At 54.0% G+C, this 15,193-nt stretch overlaps 7 protein-coding genes across 7 annotated transcripts; 3 read left to right on the top strand and 4 right to left on the bottom strand.

Moving 5' to 3' along the window:
* Nucleotides 1–11: 11 nt before the first annotated feature.
* On the bottom strand, nt 12–1,199 carry A1Q1_06070 (porphobilinogen synthase; the record flags this gene model as incomplete). The annotated part of the gene is made up of 4 exons (XM_014321279.1): nt 12–293; nt 333–809; nt 863–1,120; nt 1,188–1,199. The coding sequence occupies 4 exons, from the start codon at nt 1,197–1,199 to the stop codon at nt 12–14; spliced, it is 1,029 nt and encodes a 342-aa protein (XP_014176754.1).
* Nucleotides 1,200–1,337: 138 nt separating this feature from the next.
* Nucleotides 1,338–1,592, top strand: A1Q1_06069 (uncharacterized protein; the record flags this gene model as incomplete). The annotated part of the gene is made up of 1 exon (XM_014321278.1): nt 1,338–1,592. One exon carries the CDS (start codon nt 1,338–1,340, stop codon nt 1,590–1,592), a length of 255 nt encoding a protein of 84 aa, XP_014176753.1.
* A 355-nt stretch (nt 1,593–1,947) lies between these two features.
* On the bottom strand, nt 1,948–6,669 carry A1Q1_06068 (ATP-dependent DEAH-box family RNA helicase, Prp16p; the record flags this gene model as incomplete). Its single annotated transcript, XM_014321277.1, has 12 exons — nt 1,948–2,148; nt 2,205–2,288; nt 2,335–2,343; nt 2,401–2,569; nt 2,617–2,643; nt 2,713–3,478; nt 3,520–5,355; nt 5,481–5,873; nt 5,912–5,924; nt 6,011–6,292; nt 6,348–6,601; nt 6,642–6,669. The coding sequence occupies 12 exons, from the start codon at nt 6,667–6,669 to the stop codon at nt 1,948–1,950; spliced, it is 4,062 nt and encodes a 1,353-aa protein (XP_014176752.1).
* A 290-nt stretch (nt 6,670–6,959) lies between these two features.
* A1Q1_06067 (uncharacterized protein) lies at nt 6,960–8,714 on the top strand (the record flags this gene model as incomplete). The annotated part of the gene is made up of 4 exons (XM_014321276.1): nt 6,960–7,308; nt 7,416–7,510; nt 7,559–7,641; nt 7,682–8,714. 4 exons carry the CDS (start codon nt 6,960–6,962, stop codon nt 8,712–8,714), a joined length of 1,560 nt encoding a protein of 519 aa, XP_014176751.1.
* Nucleotides 8,715–8,772: 58 nt separating this feature from the next.
* On the bottom strand, nt 8,773–10,579 carry A1Q1_06066 (tRNA isopentenyltransferase; the record flags this gene model as incomplete). Its single annotated transcript, XM_014321275.1, has 6 exons — nt 8,773–8,875; nt 8,941–9,054; nt 9,098–9,197; nt 9,248–9,705; nt 9,748–10,130; nt 10,286–10,579. The coding sequence occupies 6 exons, from the start codon at nt 10,577–10,579 to the stop codon at nt 8,773–8,775; spliced, it is 1,452 nt and encodes a 483-aa protein (XP_014176750.1).
* A 674-nt stretch (nt 10,580–11,253) lies between these two features.
* A1Q1_06065 (uncharacterized protein) lies at nt 11,254–12,631 on the top strand (the record flags this gene model as incomplete). Its single annotated transcript, XM_014321274.1, has 5 exons — nt 11,254–11,367; nt 11,435–11,598; nt 11,659–11,794; nt 11,836–11,943; nt 12,188–12,631. The coding sequence occupies 5 exons, from the start codon at nt 11,254–11,256 to the stop codon at nt 12,629–12,631; spliced, it is 966 nt and encodes a 321-aa protein (XP_014176749.1).
* Nucleotides 12,632–13,291: 660 nt separating this feature from the next.
* A1Q1_06064 (uncharacterized protein) lies at nt 13,292–13,510 on the bottom strand (the record flags this gene model as incomplete). The annotated part of the gene is made up of 2 exons (XM_014321273.1): nt 13,292–13,404; nt 13,468–13,510. The coding sequence occupies 2 exons, from the start codon at nt 13,508–13,510 to the stop codon at nt 13,292–13,294; spliced, it is 156 nt and encodes a 51-aa protein (XP_014176748.1).
* Nucleotides 13,511–15,193: the final 1,683 nt, after the last annotated feature.

The raw sequence follows: 15,193 nt of genomic DNA, 5'->3' as shown, positions 1-15,193 counted from the left end.
TTCATGAACAACTACTCCTCGGGCTCATCAAGCCAGACGAGGAAGTCGGGGGTAAAGTAAGAGAGAATGATAGAGGCGCCTGCACGGACGAATGACTCGACTGTCTCAAAGGCCATTTGCTTGAGGTCATAGATACCCTTTTCGGCTCCGGCAACAATCATTGCGTACTCGCCCGACACTTGGTAGACAGCAACAGGGTGGTCGGGCTCAAGCTGCGCACAGTCTGAAACAATATCCAGGTAGGGCAACGTCGGCTTGACCATGAGGATATCCGCTCCCTCGGCAGCATCGCGCTTCTGAAATGGTTAGATCAGACTTCAATCGTCACTCACAATGGCACGACGGGCAAGGCCGCGAGCATTGGGAGGCAGCTGGTAGCACTTGCGGTTACCAGACGACGGAGCACTGCCCGCCGCCTCACGGAATGGACCGTAAAGGCTGCTCGCAAACTTGGCAGAGTACGACATGAGAGTGACGCGATTGCCGTAGCCGTTTTCCATAAGTGCCGTCTTGATGGCGCGAATTCGACCGTCCATCATGTCGCTGGGAGCGACACAATGCGCGCCGGCCTTGGCGTAAGCGAGGGCGACTTCGGCGATGCGCTGGGCAGACGCCTCAGCATCCAAAGTTGGCTGGTCGGAATGAACGGGGTTCGGAAGCGAGGACATTATTCCGCAGTGGCCATGAGATGTGTACTCGCAGAGGCAGACATCACACGCCAGGAAGAGCTTAGGGAACAGCTCTGTGAGCTTCTTCAGGGCGAGAATGACGGGCGTGTCATCAGTGTCGGCAATAGTACCAAACTCGTCCTAACGTCAGCGGTTGAAGCTATCCTGCCTACCTTCTTCATCTTCATGGGGACGCCGAATAGAATAACGCTCCTCAAACCGCTCTTGACAAGCGGCCCCAGGAACCCTTCAAGCTTGTTAACACCCCATCGCTTCTGACCAGGCAGAGAAGAAATAACCTCCTCGGCATCCGGGTCATCAGAAATGAAGATAGGGTACATGAACATATCCTTTGTGACATTGCGACCCTGGTTCTGGTACTTGCGAGCGAGCGGGTGGTGGTACCCGCCGTGGAGAACCGACCTGGAGTAAGCCCCTGCATGCGTTGCGTCCTACGAGATCTCGAGCTGGGGAGCTTTGAACTGAGTTGTCAGTGATACGTCGCTCACAGTAACCCACAGTGTTCGACATGGTTTGCAGCTGATGAGGTTGAAGAGGAATCAGATGGTTGACTAAGAGGCAAGATACCGGCTTCAGCCGAAGGTGGAGTTCTGCAGCGTACACATTGCTTCCGCCGCCCTTGATGATCTCTCCATCTCACACTCTACCATGGCCGAATCTGCACCGCAACAGCCTCATCCAGACACTCATGGGTCCAGGACCCTGACAGTCAACAGCTCCAACGTCTCTGGGGCTGAATCTGCCTCGGACAGCCGCGAGGGCACTCCATCATCAATAGGTGTACTTCGCCTGCGAGGCGGTCCTGTCCGACGGAATCACGTAGCTTGGTCGTCCGAAACTATCGACAATGAAGGCATGGGCAAGAAGAAGTCGAAGAGTGAGTATATTCCTAGTCGCTACTGACATAGTAGTTTGTTGCATCTATCACAAGCCTCGAAAGTTTGATGAGTCATCATCCGAGTCTGACTCGTCCGATGACGATGGGGAGTCCTGCTGTCGTGGGTCTAGCAAGAACCCAACAGGAAAGGCCCCCGTGGAGGAAGAAGCATCTGACTCATCGTCAGACGGAGGTGCAGGAGATGGTGGTGCAAGGTAAGCCGCATCTCAGTAGGTTGCTAACTGCAGGCCATCACGGTCGAATAAGGTGCGTCGCAAGCCCAAGCACCAGCGCAAAACGCAGATGAACAAGTACGATGTGCAGCCTAGTGGCAATTGAATCCCCCGTTTCATTTCATTCTAACTATGTGTATGTATGTGTTTACACGACGACGACTCTTTGCTCTTCAGCAAACTCTCCGGTCATGACGAAGCGGAGGCCCAGCTCGAACCACTTCTTTTGGCGATCGGAGAGTGGTTTTTGGCGCATTTGTGACGCGAGCGAGGCCGAAAACCGCTCTCTCATCAGCTTGAGAGCAAGAGCCGCCTTTGGCTCCATTCGGAAACGCAGCCGACGATCGATCTGGAGGGACGAAGCGGCCAGCTGCAATCAGCAAAGTGCACGTAGTTCAGGCTCACCCTAACTTCCAATAGATCTCCGCAAAGGAGAGCTAGAGCTCTGTCATCAACTGGGCCCGTATCCCAGGCATATAGCTTCCTGGACTGCATGAGGGTGAAATATACGAGGCAGGATGTTTCGAACTCAGACTTGGGAACCCTAAAGTTGACTGAGCTCGGATGCTGACCGTCAGCGCAGAGATACGTATTCACTCACGAAGGAAACAGGTTGTTGGTTTGTCAGGGTGCGTAGGCCGCCTGCTGCATCCATTGAAAGCACTTTCGGGTACAAACCAGAGGCCAATGCTGCTTCGAGGATTGGGGTATTGTTTGCGTTGGCGTTCAACTCTGAGGGCACCTGTGCAAAGGTCGTGTAGAAGCCGCGACTGTATCTCGCTCTATTGGTCAGAGCTGTCATCACGTATTCACTTACCTGGCTATGGTCTTTCTCTCATCTTCACTGGCGCCTACAAAGCCCGAATCAATGAGATTGCTGATCTTTAGCGCCACACAGTCAATTTGCACTCACGCCAGAAGCTGCTGTCGCAGCTCTTCAATTTGTTGAAGGTTGGTATGGGAGAGATAGTTGCGCTGGCAAAACGTGCGGACAAAATTGCGGTTCTCGGCGGCACGTCTCCAGCTGTCGAATACATTGACGATCGTCAAGAAGTCGCTGTTTCCAACGACGAAACTCTTCTTGGCAGCTTCCGCTTGGGCCTCGAAGCCGAAAGGCGTGATGAAGGGTGACTTGGAATTGAGGGTTGCCACAATCGTGAGAGCGGGATCTAGACACTTGAACAAGGCTGCAAAAAGTAGAACCTTGCCGAGGTGTACCTCCATGGGAAGCTTGCTGAGAAGGCGGCCCATTGGAGTGATATCCTCCGTCGGCGTCAAAGCCTTCACCTCCACCAAGCATTGAACAGCTCGCTGGATGTTTGTGGATGAAGGGGGGTCGAGCGCCTTGGTCAAAACATCATCAATCGTGTCACCCAACTTGACCTTCAAGATTTTGGTTCGCAAAGCTAGGTCCTGGAGAGATAATCGAAGCATCTCCGGCACGGGGTGCTCAGCAAGTTGCATGTCGTGCCGAGCCTTGGTGAACAGGTGGTAAGCCAGACCCTCCTGTACGCGACCAGCACGGCCGCGTCGCTGTTTGGCATTACTGCGCGCAATGTACGTCTCCACGAGTTTTGAGAGCTGTCGTTTTTCGTCATACCTCATCTCTCGCTGCTTACCCGAGTCAATGACGCATGTGATGTCTGGAATTGTGACGCCCGTTTCAGCAATGTTGGTAGCTAGTATATTAGTTCACAGAACAGTCATCAACGGAACTCACAAATCACAATCTTCCGCACCCCCCTTGGAGGTATGTTGAATACAGCGCTTTGACCCTCAGAGCTAACTGTCGAGTGCAGGGGATAGATGACAAAGTCGCCCGAAGCCCCAAACTTGGGGTGCGACTGAAGCATGTCGTTGAGCTTCCGAATCTCAGCCAATCCCGGCATGAAGACAAGAGATGCAGCCGAGTACCGCGCGAGCTGGTCGTCCTCAAAGCAAATCCTCTCCAGCAGCCGGATGATCAGGTCGTAAGGAATTTTCCGGGAGTCGAGGAGATTGACCGTGGAGACGGTGCGAGCCGAGTACATCGATGACTGGAGCTTGGTAGGATCAGCCCCGAGTTGCTCATCACCGGAAGAATCCCCAGCCTCAGTGTCGGCTTCTGTCCATTGCAGTTGCTTGGTATTGGTTTTCTTGTTGCGATCCCAGATTGCATACGGGGATGATTCGTCGATGTGCCAACCGCATGCCTCCACAGCGTCCTCCAAGTAGTTGACATTGACGGGGTACGTCCGACCAGGCACCGTCATTGATTGACAGCCATTGAAATAGGTTGATAGTTTGTCCGCGTCAACAGTTGCCGACATGAGAACGACCTTGATGTCCTTCCGCACTTTCAAGAGCTCTCTCAGAACGATGAGAAGAAAGTCTGATTCAATGGACCGCTCGTGCACCTCATCCACGACGATGTGCGTGATCCCGTCCAGTGCAGTACCGCTTTCGAGCAATCGCAACGCAATGCCGTTGGTCATGAACGTCAAGCGAGTGGAACTGGAAACCTTGGACTCCAAGCGGATTGAATACCCAACCAGTGAAGACTTGGATCCCATGACCCCAGGGGGATCACCAAGTTCAGCACTGACACGCTGCGCAAGTGATATGGCGCTGATGCGTCGAGGCTCCGTCACGATGATATTACACGGTCGCCCTTGTGACAACTCATTCTCCAGTATGTACGCGGGCAATTGGGTTGACTTGCCACAGCCCGTTTCTCCGCTGAACACTAGCACTTGGGAACGGTCGACTGTTCTGAGAATCTCGTCTCTAAAAGAGGCAATGGGAAGCGTGCGCCTCGCCTTGAGCATCCGCTGGTACGCTGGCGTGTCCACGCGGCGCTCGTACGCACGCTGTATCTCGACAGAGTGTGCCTCCTTCGCGGTTGAGTCGTAAGTTGGGGCTGTAGTGCGCGAGAGCGCATCAGCTGCAGAGCCCGGGGTGCCCTCCAGCGAAGTACCCTTTGTTGCGGTCTTCTGATCGGCGTATCCTTTGACCGTCTGCCAGACTTTCCGCTTGACTTTCAACTCTTCTTCAGTTCGGTCCTTCTCCAGCTCCTCCCACAGTTCTCGGTACGCCGGCGGCAGAGCTCGCCAGTTGCAATGAATGTCCCCAGTAGATGCAAGGCTGTTCAGGGCCAACGTGGAGACGTAGTTCTCGGCCTCTTCGGGGCTGTCGCAAGCGAGGTCTTCCATCCTCCACACTCTGCGCTTTTCGGCAGACCACCGTATCTCCACCCCAGCGCGAGCGATGCGTGCATTTGTCGACAGCCTCGCGAAAGATATCGCAGGTTGCTTCGGGAGTTTTCGTACTGTAGCCTGAAGGATGGCTTTAGGGGTGTTACCGGTGAAAGAGAACTGCTTGGGAATCGGCATGGAGCGGACGCTGATGTAAGTGTTGCTCGACGTCGTTTCGTCGGTTGCGGCCGGTTCGTCTAGCATGTTTCCGAAGATGTTGTCATCCTCCTCTTCGTCGGCAACATCGTCGCTCGCTGGGCGAGGGGTGTCGATCAAACTGTCGTTCCCGGTTTTGAGGGTCGTTGCCGCCCCTAAATCTGCATCTGACGAACGAGAGTCCAAAGTTGTCTGCCGAAGCTTGGCCTCGACCAGGCAGATGTCACGCTTCGACTTCAGCATCTTGAATAAGGCGTCTCGAAGTCAGCAGATAAGGCGAGGATCAACGTACCGGCGTCTTTGCGGCTAAACATGTAATCCTTCTCCAGTCTAGCCATCTTCCCCCGCACTTTGTGCATATCTGGCGTTTCCATGGGAGGAATGCCCTTGTTCTTCTTTCCCTTCTTCCTAGAAGCACCCGACGCAGCCTTCAAGGACTCCAATTCCAACTTCAGCTTCGCCCAGTCTTCGTTTACTCTGCTGAGATCAAGGTCTGCATCCGAATCGGAGCTCTCCCCAGACTCGGATAAATCATTGTCGAGAGATTGGAAAAGAGATATCGGCTTTTCGATCTCACGCGAAACCTCGTCGGCGGTCACGGCCGAGCACCCGGAGGGCTCTTCGCGCTCAGGCACTGGAGGATCCTGTGGAAGAGGCGCGACGTCGACAAGCGGAGCATCAACGGCTGTAACAGTTGTCAGCGCCTATGCTAGCTTTCCTCACCTTCGACATCTTCCTGTATGGTCAATTGTTGAGCTTCTTCATCCGTTATATGTAGCCACATCTTGACTCATCAGCAAAAGCTCTGTTGTTGTCGCTTACCCAGTCCAAAGCCTCCTCCCAGCCATCGCCCGGCCCCAGGCCATGCAATATACACTCCTCAATCCTATTCTCAGTGAATCCCAACGTGCGGAGAACTCGATAGGCCACAAAAAGTCGGAGGAGAGCCTTGTCTTCCTGAGCACTAGCAGACGAAAACTCTAAAGGCTTGATCTGGTCGCCGGGATCCTCCTCCATCGCCAGTCTGAAGGCTTCATCCAGGATCTTTTGATTGACGCCCAAGTGCGAGAACGAGTGCGAAAGTCGCTCGTCAAACTCTATCGACTGCTCTTGTTAGCACAGTCTCTTGCGCGTAAACTGCCTTGGTGATCCTGGCCACCTCCTTATCGCCTTTCTCTTGCAGTCTCTCGACGAGAGCTTGGTAGGCAGCCCTGTTCACAGCTTCGTCATTGTCCCAACTGTCGTCATGCGCTCCGGCGGACTCGGTCCTAGGATCTGCTCCGGCAGGTCTGTTTTCTGCTTTTGGCGCATCCTTGTGCTGGACATCCTTACTGGCACCTGTATCGGGAATTTCCGCTTTGGCTTTTGCCTTCTTGGTGGGAATCGAGGTGGTAGCAAAGCCACGCTGAACGGCTGCAGAGTTCAATGACTGTCCGATTCCTCCTCTACTCACGCTTCAGCGATAGCTTCTTTTTGCCCATAACGGAGGTGTCGAGATCAAAGTGGAAGGTTGCCAGATGAGCCAAACGGACACAACTGAGTCTCCGGAGCCCCACATGATTGCCTCAGCTTCCCGCCGCCACCGCAGCGCACTACCAAGCCTTCGTCGACGCTTTCCACTTCTTCTTTTGCCTCGCCACCGTCAGAGACGCTACGCCTCCTCGCGCTTTCACATCTTCGTCATGTCGGAGTAGTGCCTATCTTATCGTTCACCTTGCTCGATTATTACGCAACGACGCGAACATTCGCCACCAAGCGTATCAACATCAACATGCCCAAACGCAAGGCGACCTCAGCTGATCTCAGCCGCGTTGCCCCACCCTCCTTATCTTCCCTGGACGCCGCTCTCGATCTTCTGGCTCACGAAACGTTCGACCGCCTCCAGACACTCACCTCTAAATTCGAGGCAGCGGCCGGTGTAAAGCTTAACGATGGGGTGGTAAAGGCTAGGTGGGAGGAGGCTGTGAAGCGCTATTGGGTCATGAAGAGCATGGACGATCTGTGCTGTAGCGTGAACGGTACCGGTCCCGGAGTGACATTAGAAGACAGCCCAGGCAGCGATGACGCGATGAGGGACGACAGTGCAAGCGTTTCCGCCGCGGCCAGCACATCCGAGTCAGGTAAGTTCTACGCTCGGCACACAGCTCACAGACAGCTGGCGCTCCCGAATATAAGCGGCCCCTACCTCACCTGCAACACAGGGGGGCACCTGCAACGTTTGGGCTAGACGGTGACGAGGAACAGCAGTGGCGCAAATGGGCGCCAAAACTTAACGATGTCGTTCTTGTCGAACTGCAGAAGGGTGGTATCTGGCCGGGAAAGGTAAGTGCCGAGTTGGAGGTTTTCTAATGCCACCAGATTATCGAGAAGCGTGTATTTCTCCAAGGTCGACAGTCTGTACCGAGGGGAAACCACTTCTTCCCCGTCCGCATCTACAACGAGGAGATAGAACCGTTCGTAAGCTTTGCAAGGGTACCCACTGACCTGTTGCAGAACCCTGACGGTGAAGTCGAGGATGATACCTTTCCATCTGCGATCATCCGCACCACTGATGGCTTCGGAAGCACTACTCGGAGCCTACAATCATGCTGCAAATCCTGGCCCGTTCGACATTGCTGCTGGTAACAGAGAATCGGCAGCAGCATATTCTCGTACACACCCAGGGGTAAACCTGGACGAAGAGACCACAGAGCGCGTTCAGAAACAAAAGGAGAGTTGGAAGGCCTTCGTGAACTGGCTAATGGACGAAAGACGTCTAGAAAAGCTCCGCACCCTGTGTGAGGAGCGCGATAAACGTCTCAAAGAAGTTGCCAACCAGTCCGTCATCGACCTAGGGGGTTTCAACACTCTCGATGGGGAAGAGCGGCCCTGTAGTCCTCGTAAACGTCAAGTGACATGCTCTATGCCGCCCTTCACCTACTCTTCGACTTCCACGAGAACGGTGCAGAAGATTGAGAGCGATGTGACCGAGCGAGGTGGAATCTTCCGAGTCAAGTCGATCGCCTCGAGCTCGGCGTCTTCGCCATATACGGGGCCGTCTCAATCATCGCCCGGCTCCAGTCCTCGAGTAATGTCTCCGATGGCATCGTACATCCGGCCGGCCCTCTCCATTCCCTACCGCTCCGGCTCCCCGCGGAGGGCGGATCGCCGACGCAATATCGCTTTTTCAAGCGCGGGCGAGTCAAGTCCGCGTCGTCGGAGCGGGACCTTTACCCCTCCTCGAGGATCGCCATCCAACGACGAGCCAGCACCGTTTGCTTCACCGAGCCCCGCTCCTACTCTAAGGAGCTTCGGGTTCAAGTTCGGTAAGCAGATGACCGAGGAGGAGGATGACCAGATGAATGGAAGAGGCCTTGGACCTGTGACCGCTCTCGAAGCGGTATTGGAGGAACGTGAAGAGGAGGAAGGTTGGACCGTAGTTGCTGGACGCGGCCGTCACAAGCGTAGTGGTTCTGCACCACTGAATAGGCCCAAAGAGCAGCCGCCCGAACCATCAGCCACCGCAAGCGACGATATGAACCTTTAAGGATACCAGGGCTCATCGAGCGGAGCACTGCACACATTGCGATAGTATTGCATAAGGGCTAGGCCTGGTTCGCCTCTGTTATACTGCCATTCTCGCGGAGATTCGATCTTGCAGCCTTCTTAGCCAGCCCCTTACGTCGTTGTTCTTCAATCCACTCTTCCCTTGACAAAGTTATAAACTTGGACTTCCTATAGCATGTTAATTCGCCACTTGGTGATTTACTCACCGTCGATGTATCCTTGACTTCAGATGCTCTTGCCACTCCGCTGCTTTAACGGAATATGGATTCCCTGGTTCAGAGCATACGTCGCAGACCCTCCGAGCGTTCAAGATCTGACGTCTGTGAGGTCAGCTGTGTCCCTTCATGGAAATCATGGACGCACTCTGCCGTATCAGGGATTCGCCCGGTGACCTGAAAGAGCGACTGAGTGAGCAAAGATGCATTCGGGTGACCAGTTGTCTGAGGGTCTGGAAGGGTCTTGCCTTGCAGAAAAGCTGGAGGTGTCAGCCCTGCCTGTTACGCGTCCACGCACCATCGAGGACTGTTCGAGCAATGGCTTCCCCAGCCGGCCCTCCGGGTACGACATATAGATGAACATCCCCTCCCAGATCTCGCGCCTCCTTGACCGCTGGCAGCAGCTGCTTCTTTATCCACTTAATTTGCGACTTGGCGTATTGATGGGTTGACACTTTCATGCGATCCAGCATCGTCTGGAACTGCTTATCCGTCTCTGGATGCTCCTGAGGTAGGTGAAGATTGGCAAATTCTTTGTAGCCTGCTGTAAGCTCGGTTCCTACATTGCACTGACCGATGGCTTGAAAGATACCTTCTGAGTGATCTGTGTTCTGTGCAGACCCATACAAATGGATTGCGATCTGGCGAAGTTCTTCTATCTCTCGCAGGAGGCCGTTCGCGACCATGCGATCGACACGGCCATCAAGCCTGGGCTTGAGGGAATCCATGCTTTCATAGACCCAGAACAGGAGCGTTCTAAATCTTACCGTTAGCAACAACAAAGAGTCACAAACACACCTAGCTTGCCGACCTTCTGTAGCACCCCTCATCGTAAAGGTCTGTGGTTCGACTTTGCGGCCACCCCGTTCCCACCACCTTTCGATGCCCCTTCGGACTTTCCTTCCGTCCTTCCAGTGCCACCGTTTGGCTTCATCGGGATCGATACAATCCAAGACTTGCCACAAGCATAACAGCTCGTGATTGTTGGTTATGGTAGGTCGCGAACAAGGGGATGTGCCCACAGACTCGGCGGCAGCAGAGTCCGCTTCAGGAAATGAAGCCTCAGTTGTCCAGAAGGTGTCTAACAGCCTACGAAGTTCCGGGGACATGCTTGCGGGTGTCGGAGGGCACGGACCGGGAGGTGTCCATCGTGTAGCCAGAGGATTTGAGGCACGTGCCTCCTGCTGGTCGCGAGATCGATCGAAAGATAGTTCTTTCGGTGGAAAAAGGAAATGTTGGATGAAGTAATGAGTTCCTCCACAAATAATTGGAAGGGTAAAGTCTGGCAGACTCTCCATCTGGGCGCTCAGTAAAGACGTAGGTGTCAAGCACTCACCTTGCGCTCTGCTTCTTTGCACCATCTGCCCAATTCCCAACTACCCCCTTCGCCCGGCTGAACAACGTCAAGCCCCCAATGCTCGACACCCCCTTTCTCCTCCTCGGTGACTTTGTTCGTGATAACATCTAGCCCCTTGTACAGCTGCATCGAGTCTGCAGACAAAATCACAGCTTTTCGAATATCGTCTGTTTCCTTGAGGCTTCTTGCTAAAGATACCGCCAGCTGTGACTTGCCTACGCCCGTTGTCCCCACAACGGCGACCACCGGACGAGGAGGAAGTTTCGATGTCATGGCTGTTGTAACGCTTCGGATCGATTTCAGCATAGATCGTGGTCCCTATGCGTGTAATGCAGCATTACAGTTGGACCCAAGGCAGTGAGCGGAACCAAGTTGCCGGGAGGGAGATGTCAAAGCTCGAGGGTAGTCTGTTGCACCGTTCTGTGTCTGTTCAACTGGAACAAAATCCGTGTCCTGGTACGACCTCCACCGCTGCGTTCACTTCTTCAGGGTTTCCTGCACCTCCACCTTTGTTTGTGTTGCATGTTTCTCGTGATTGCTCATTCACTCATCTCAACAGCTCGCTGTGCAGAATGATTAGGGAAGAACTTCATTCTCTCAATGAGGTGAGCATTCTTCAGCTTCCTTCACTTCGATGCATAACTCTAACTCCAGGGCGTCTTCGTACTACCAAGGAAGAAGCGACGCATTGGCGAGCGACCTCCACAACTAGGAATGGTAGAATCAGAAACTTGTTCTTCCCTGGAGAATGCCTATCTCGTACGCTCACGTGTAGTGTCCACGCTAAGCTGACTGCCAGTCTGTGGAGAACAGCCGCTCTGTTGAGCAAGTGAAAGAGATATTTGAGTGGGTCAGTGGTTGTAATAAGCCCTCGCCGGCAGGGTCCCAATACGGAAGGCTGCCAGTTGCCTTGGTGGAAAGTCAGTGGATCGGCCAGCGCAAAGCTGATGACAGACCTGTCGGCTTCTGTACAGAGAGAGCTGCCTGAAATCATCGAGCATGCTGTCACAGTTGATTGCCGCGGAACAGGGGACATGGGTGGGGTGACGAGAGCCATCGCTGTAAGCCTGATGGGAGAAGCGGTGAGTGAGCGCTAGCTCTTGCTTGATAGTACTCATCTGATAACAGGCTGCAGAAGCTCAGAGAACAGGGCTCACACCAATCGAAGCCGTGTGCGAGTGGTGGAAACGCTCTTCACGAGACGCACCGCTTCTCGTGCACTTTGAAAACCCTCAGGCAATAAACGGGACTACCATGGCTGACATCGTGCATGTTTTGAGGTATGTGACTCTGTGAGCGCAATTGGTCTGTAGCCTTACCTCTGCCAGTTTACATCATGATACACCATTCAGGCTACTCCTTTCCGTTCACTCCATCAAGACTTTTCTTTCAACATGGCCAATCACCGACTTCAGTGTGATCGATCTTCACGTTCTAAGCGGCGGGCGGCTACGCAAAGGCACCTCCAGTTTCGAGAATGTTTTGAGAGTACGGGTCAGTGTGCACGCTAGTCGCTGACCAATTCACAGGCCACTCGAAAGACAGCACTGCAGTTCGGTGGGGACTTCGACGAGCGCATTGGTTTAGAGGAAGAGGTTGTCGGGGGAGGCGTCTTCGCCATCCTCAAGACCATGAAGGTGGGTGCCAAGGATACCGAACGTCTGTTAATGACAGTGGCTCTTGCTGCACAGCCGGCACAACAGTTGTCTCCGGTCTATACATTTCGATGAGCTGGCCAGGCTTCAAGCCGCCCTGGCCACCAATCGTACTCTTCAGGAGCCGAGCTCTGAACATGCGCTTGACATGCTGTCGACGGTTGCCTATACGAAGAATGCTCTCAGTGTAAGTTATGCCGGAAAGGTTCGCTGCTGATCGGTGTAGACTCAAAACCCAGCGCCGCGACTCTCAACGCTTTACGCTCTGAGTTTTCCGTCTGTTTTCCTCAGTGGCACGTCAGATGCCGCGTGGGATACCTCTCTATCGGAGCAAATGCGATCACAAGTGACTCGCCAGCCGGTCACCGGCGACATTGCATCAGACGCGTTCCCAGAGCTTCAAGCCTTGTTCAACCTTTGGCAGGCTTCTGGAAAGTCGGTTAATCTGTGGGATTGGCTCGACAGCTTCCGACAAGTGGTGGTCCCCAGCGGCGTTGAGGATGGAGGTGAACATCAGCCCCATGCTATCGATGACGACATTGATAGCCGTCTCCATGCTCTATTTATCAGATTTGTGGAGGAGGCGCGACTGTTTGGAACTGTAAGGGCGCGGGGGAAGAACACTGCCAAACGAGGCGACGAGGTGGTGAAAGGTGTCGTGATGCCATGAATCAGTGGTAATCGGTAGAGCACATTCGGCTATGTCAACTGCATCGCTTCCGTTGTAACAGAGAATTTGTGTGAGATCGATACTCTCAGCGCCAGCAAGCACCCTCAGTAGAACGTTGCGCCAAGGCAGCCACCTGGCGCCTTCACCACATGTCGGGCGGGGTCCCGCAAAGATTCTTTGGGCAGGCACAGCATCACGTAGGGCGAGTGAAGCTGGGATGAGGGGCTCACAGATTATCACGTGATTTGGTAAAGTGTGTGCACGTGGCGACTCGTGCTCCCCTCTTTCACGTGGGAGATACGTGCCAAGAGAAGGGCCTGCTGCGGATAGGAACTCAGGTGGTGACCGTGGGAAACAATGGATCTGCGAGAAGCTGCCTCCGACCTGCGGCGCACAGAATCTCAAATGACATGTTTGGGAAACCTGAAATCTACGAGCCGCTGCCTTCGGCCGGCGACCGGCCGCAGATAGGACTGACGGAATGAGGACCGGAGGTAACATTGAATCTGGAAGAGCCCTTTACCGAGAAGCCCACACCGTGGGAAAGCGGTGAAGGGCACGTGAAGACCACGTGCAATACAAGCGTGGGAAAGCTTAGTGCTTCGGCGACTTAAGGTTTTAAAACTTTGATTCAGAAGTTGGTCGCCTACTACCGGGTAATCACGTGGCGTGACCTGTGGATACTCCAGCCCTTTGCATAACGGCCAACTGCGGGAGGGCACCGAACCCAGCCTCATCGATCCAGCCGGGGACACTGTTGGAGGCGTTGCGTACTTGGTTTAGCATTGTTAGAGGCATTGCGTACTTGGTTTAGCATTGTTAGAGGCGTTGCGTACCTGGTTTAGCATTGTTAGAGGCGTTGCGCACTTGGTTTGGCATTGTTAGAGGCGTTGCGTACTTGATCAAGAAACCCTGCTCATTTGTCTGACGTCCTCTTGTTGCGCCGTTGAAAGGCCCTGTATGCGTCCTCTCAGACCAGCCAGAAAGTGCAAGAGTTGCTGGAGTTGGGAGCATTTGCCTTTCACCCACGGGGCCCAGTTCTGGGGGTATGGTGCGTCTCTGTATGTCCTGTCTCGACATTGAACGCTCCCGAGAGCCTTTCCTGGGTCAACCTATATAATATCAGGAGCACGCAAGCCGCTCCCCTGGCATTCAACCAAGCCAACGAGGAGACTGGTGCTGAGGGTAGACGGGTCACAGAGCAACTGCTTGCACCACAACTTCCGCCACCCACCTTCCGCCATGCTAGATGAATGTGGCTGTTGTGATGCCAAATTATCGGCCTCGGCCGTGCAAAGTGCATGCTGTCAAAGGCAATTAGCCGTACCACACGCACACGGCCGCACGAGACGCGTTTGGTGGGAAACACTGCGGCCGAGCAAGGATTTTAAAAGTAGATGACTACCATGGTATCACGGAATCAAATTGGACATGTTTGCGGCAAAATCCGGTCCTCTGGCTCGAGGAACGGCAGTCACTTCCCCTGAGTATGCGGTTTTATAAACTTTCTATCTTTCCATGAAGGGGCGGGCTCTCACAAAGCGTCCAGCGTCGACCATTGACCCCACCGGGCGAGGCATACAGCAATGCCTCCATACATGCCTCCATACAGCTTTCATCATATCACTAGTCACAATGAGCTGGGCACTCGAGTCTGCACTGTGCCGTCCGGCCAGGACCCAAGCTAAGCAGGCGTGCGATAGGAGTCATGGAGGGTGCAATGTGCGGAGCCTGGCGAAGGAGAGGTGGAACACCGCACAAGACGAGATGTTCGACCTCAATGCCAAAGGATGTCTCGAGCAACTTCCTCTCATTGAATCTTAGGACTTCGTACTCACCTTTACACATTAGACCTGTTAATAAACAGCGGCGGTAGAGATGGCTGCTCATAGGGCCCTACACATGGTGGGTTCTGAGAGGCATGGTGGTGAAGCTCTGTCTAGTGCATATCCTCTTGAGAGCGCACAAGAGAGTGCGCTTTCATGTGTGTTGCACCGTGCCAGTTCTTGCATCAACTGTCGCACCGGCTGTGATAGTGCCTAAAGACCTTCGACCTCCTACAGACTCTTGAGCACTTCTTCGATCGCGTTGTGAGTCCTTAGATTTGTCAACACCGGGCTCCGGTGGCAAGTTCACCAGCGAGGGGCTGAGGCCGTGCATTCACCGCCGAGGGAGTCTCTTTCCGCACGTTTACCCACTGAGGGAGTCCCTGATATTTTCATAAGGCACTCTCCGATCTCCCGCTCAGCCTGTCCAGGACATTACCGGAACTGGGGCTTGATCTTTACTGCCTGTCTGATGCCGGTGAATTCGACCGCATGGGGAAATTCAATACGTGGCAGGCGAGTTCAATCTCTGTGTTGTGAAAATGTCTGTTCAAGCCCAAGAGGAGTTCCGACTCGGTGTTTCTGGCCGTTCTTGTGTACTCGACTCGCTTCCACTCATTAACGATGGCCCGCAAACACCCTTAGTAGCCATGGAAGAGCGCCAAAAATTGAACTAACAACAGATGAAGAAGCACGTGCCAATATCTCGCGAACGACGCAAGGTTGAGGGGCGATG

This window comes from Trichosporon asahii, assembly GCF_000293215.1.
Source record: "Trichosporon asahii var. asahii CBS 2479 unplaced genomic scaffold scaffold00075, whole genome shotgun sequence".
Classification (NCBI taxonomy): domain Eukaryota; kingdom Fungi; phylum Basidiomycota; class Tremellomycetes; order Trichosporonales; family Trichosporonaceae; genus Trichosporon; species Trichosporon asahii.
Note: the sequence above shows the minus strand (reverse complement) of the source record. Positions and strands in the feature narration are given on the sequence as shown.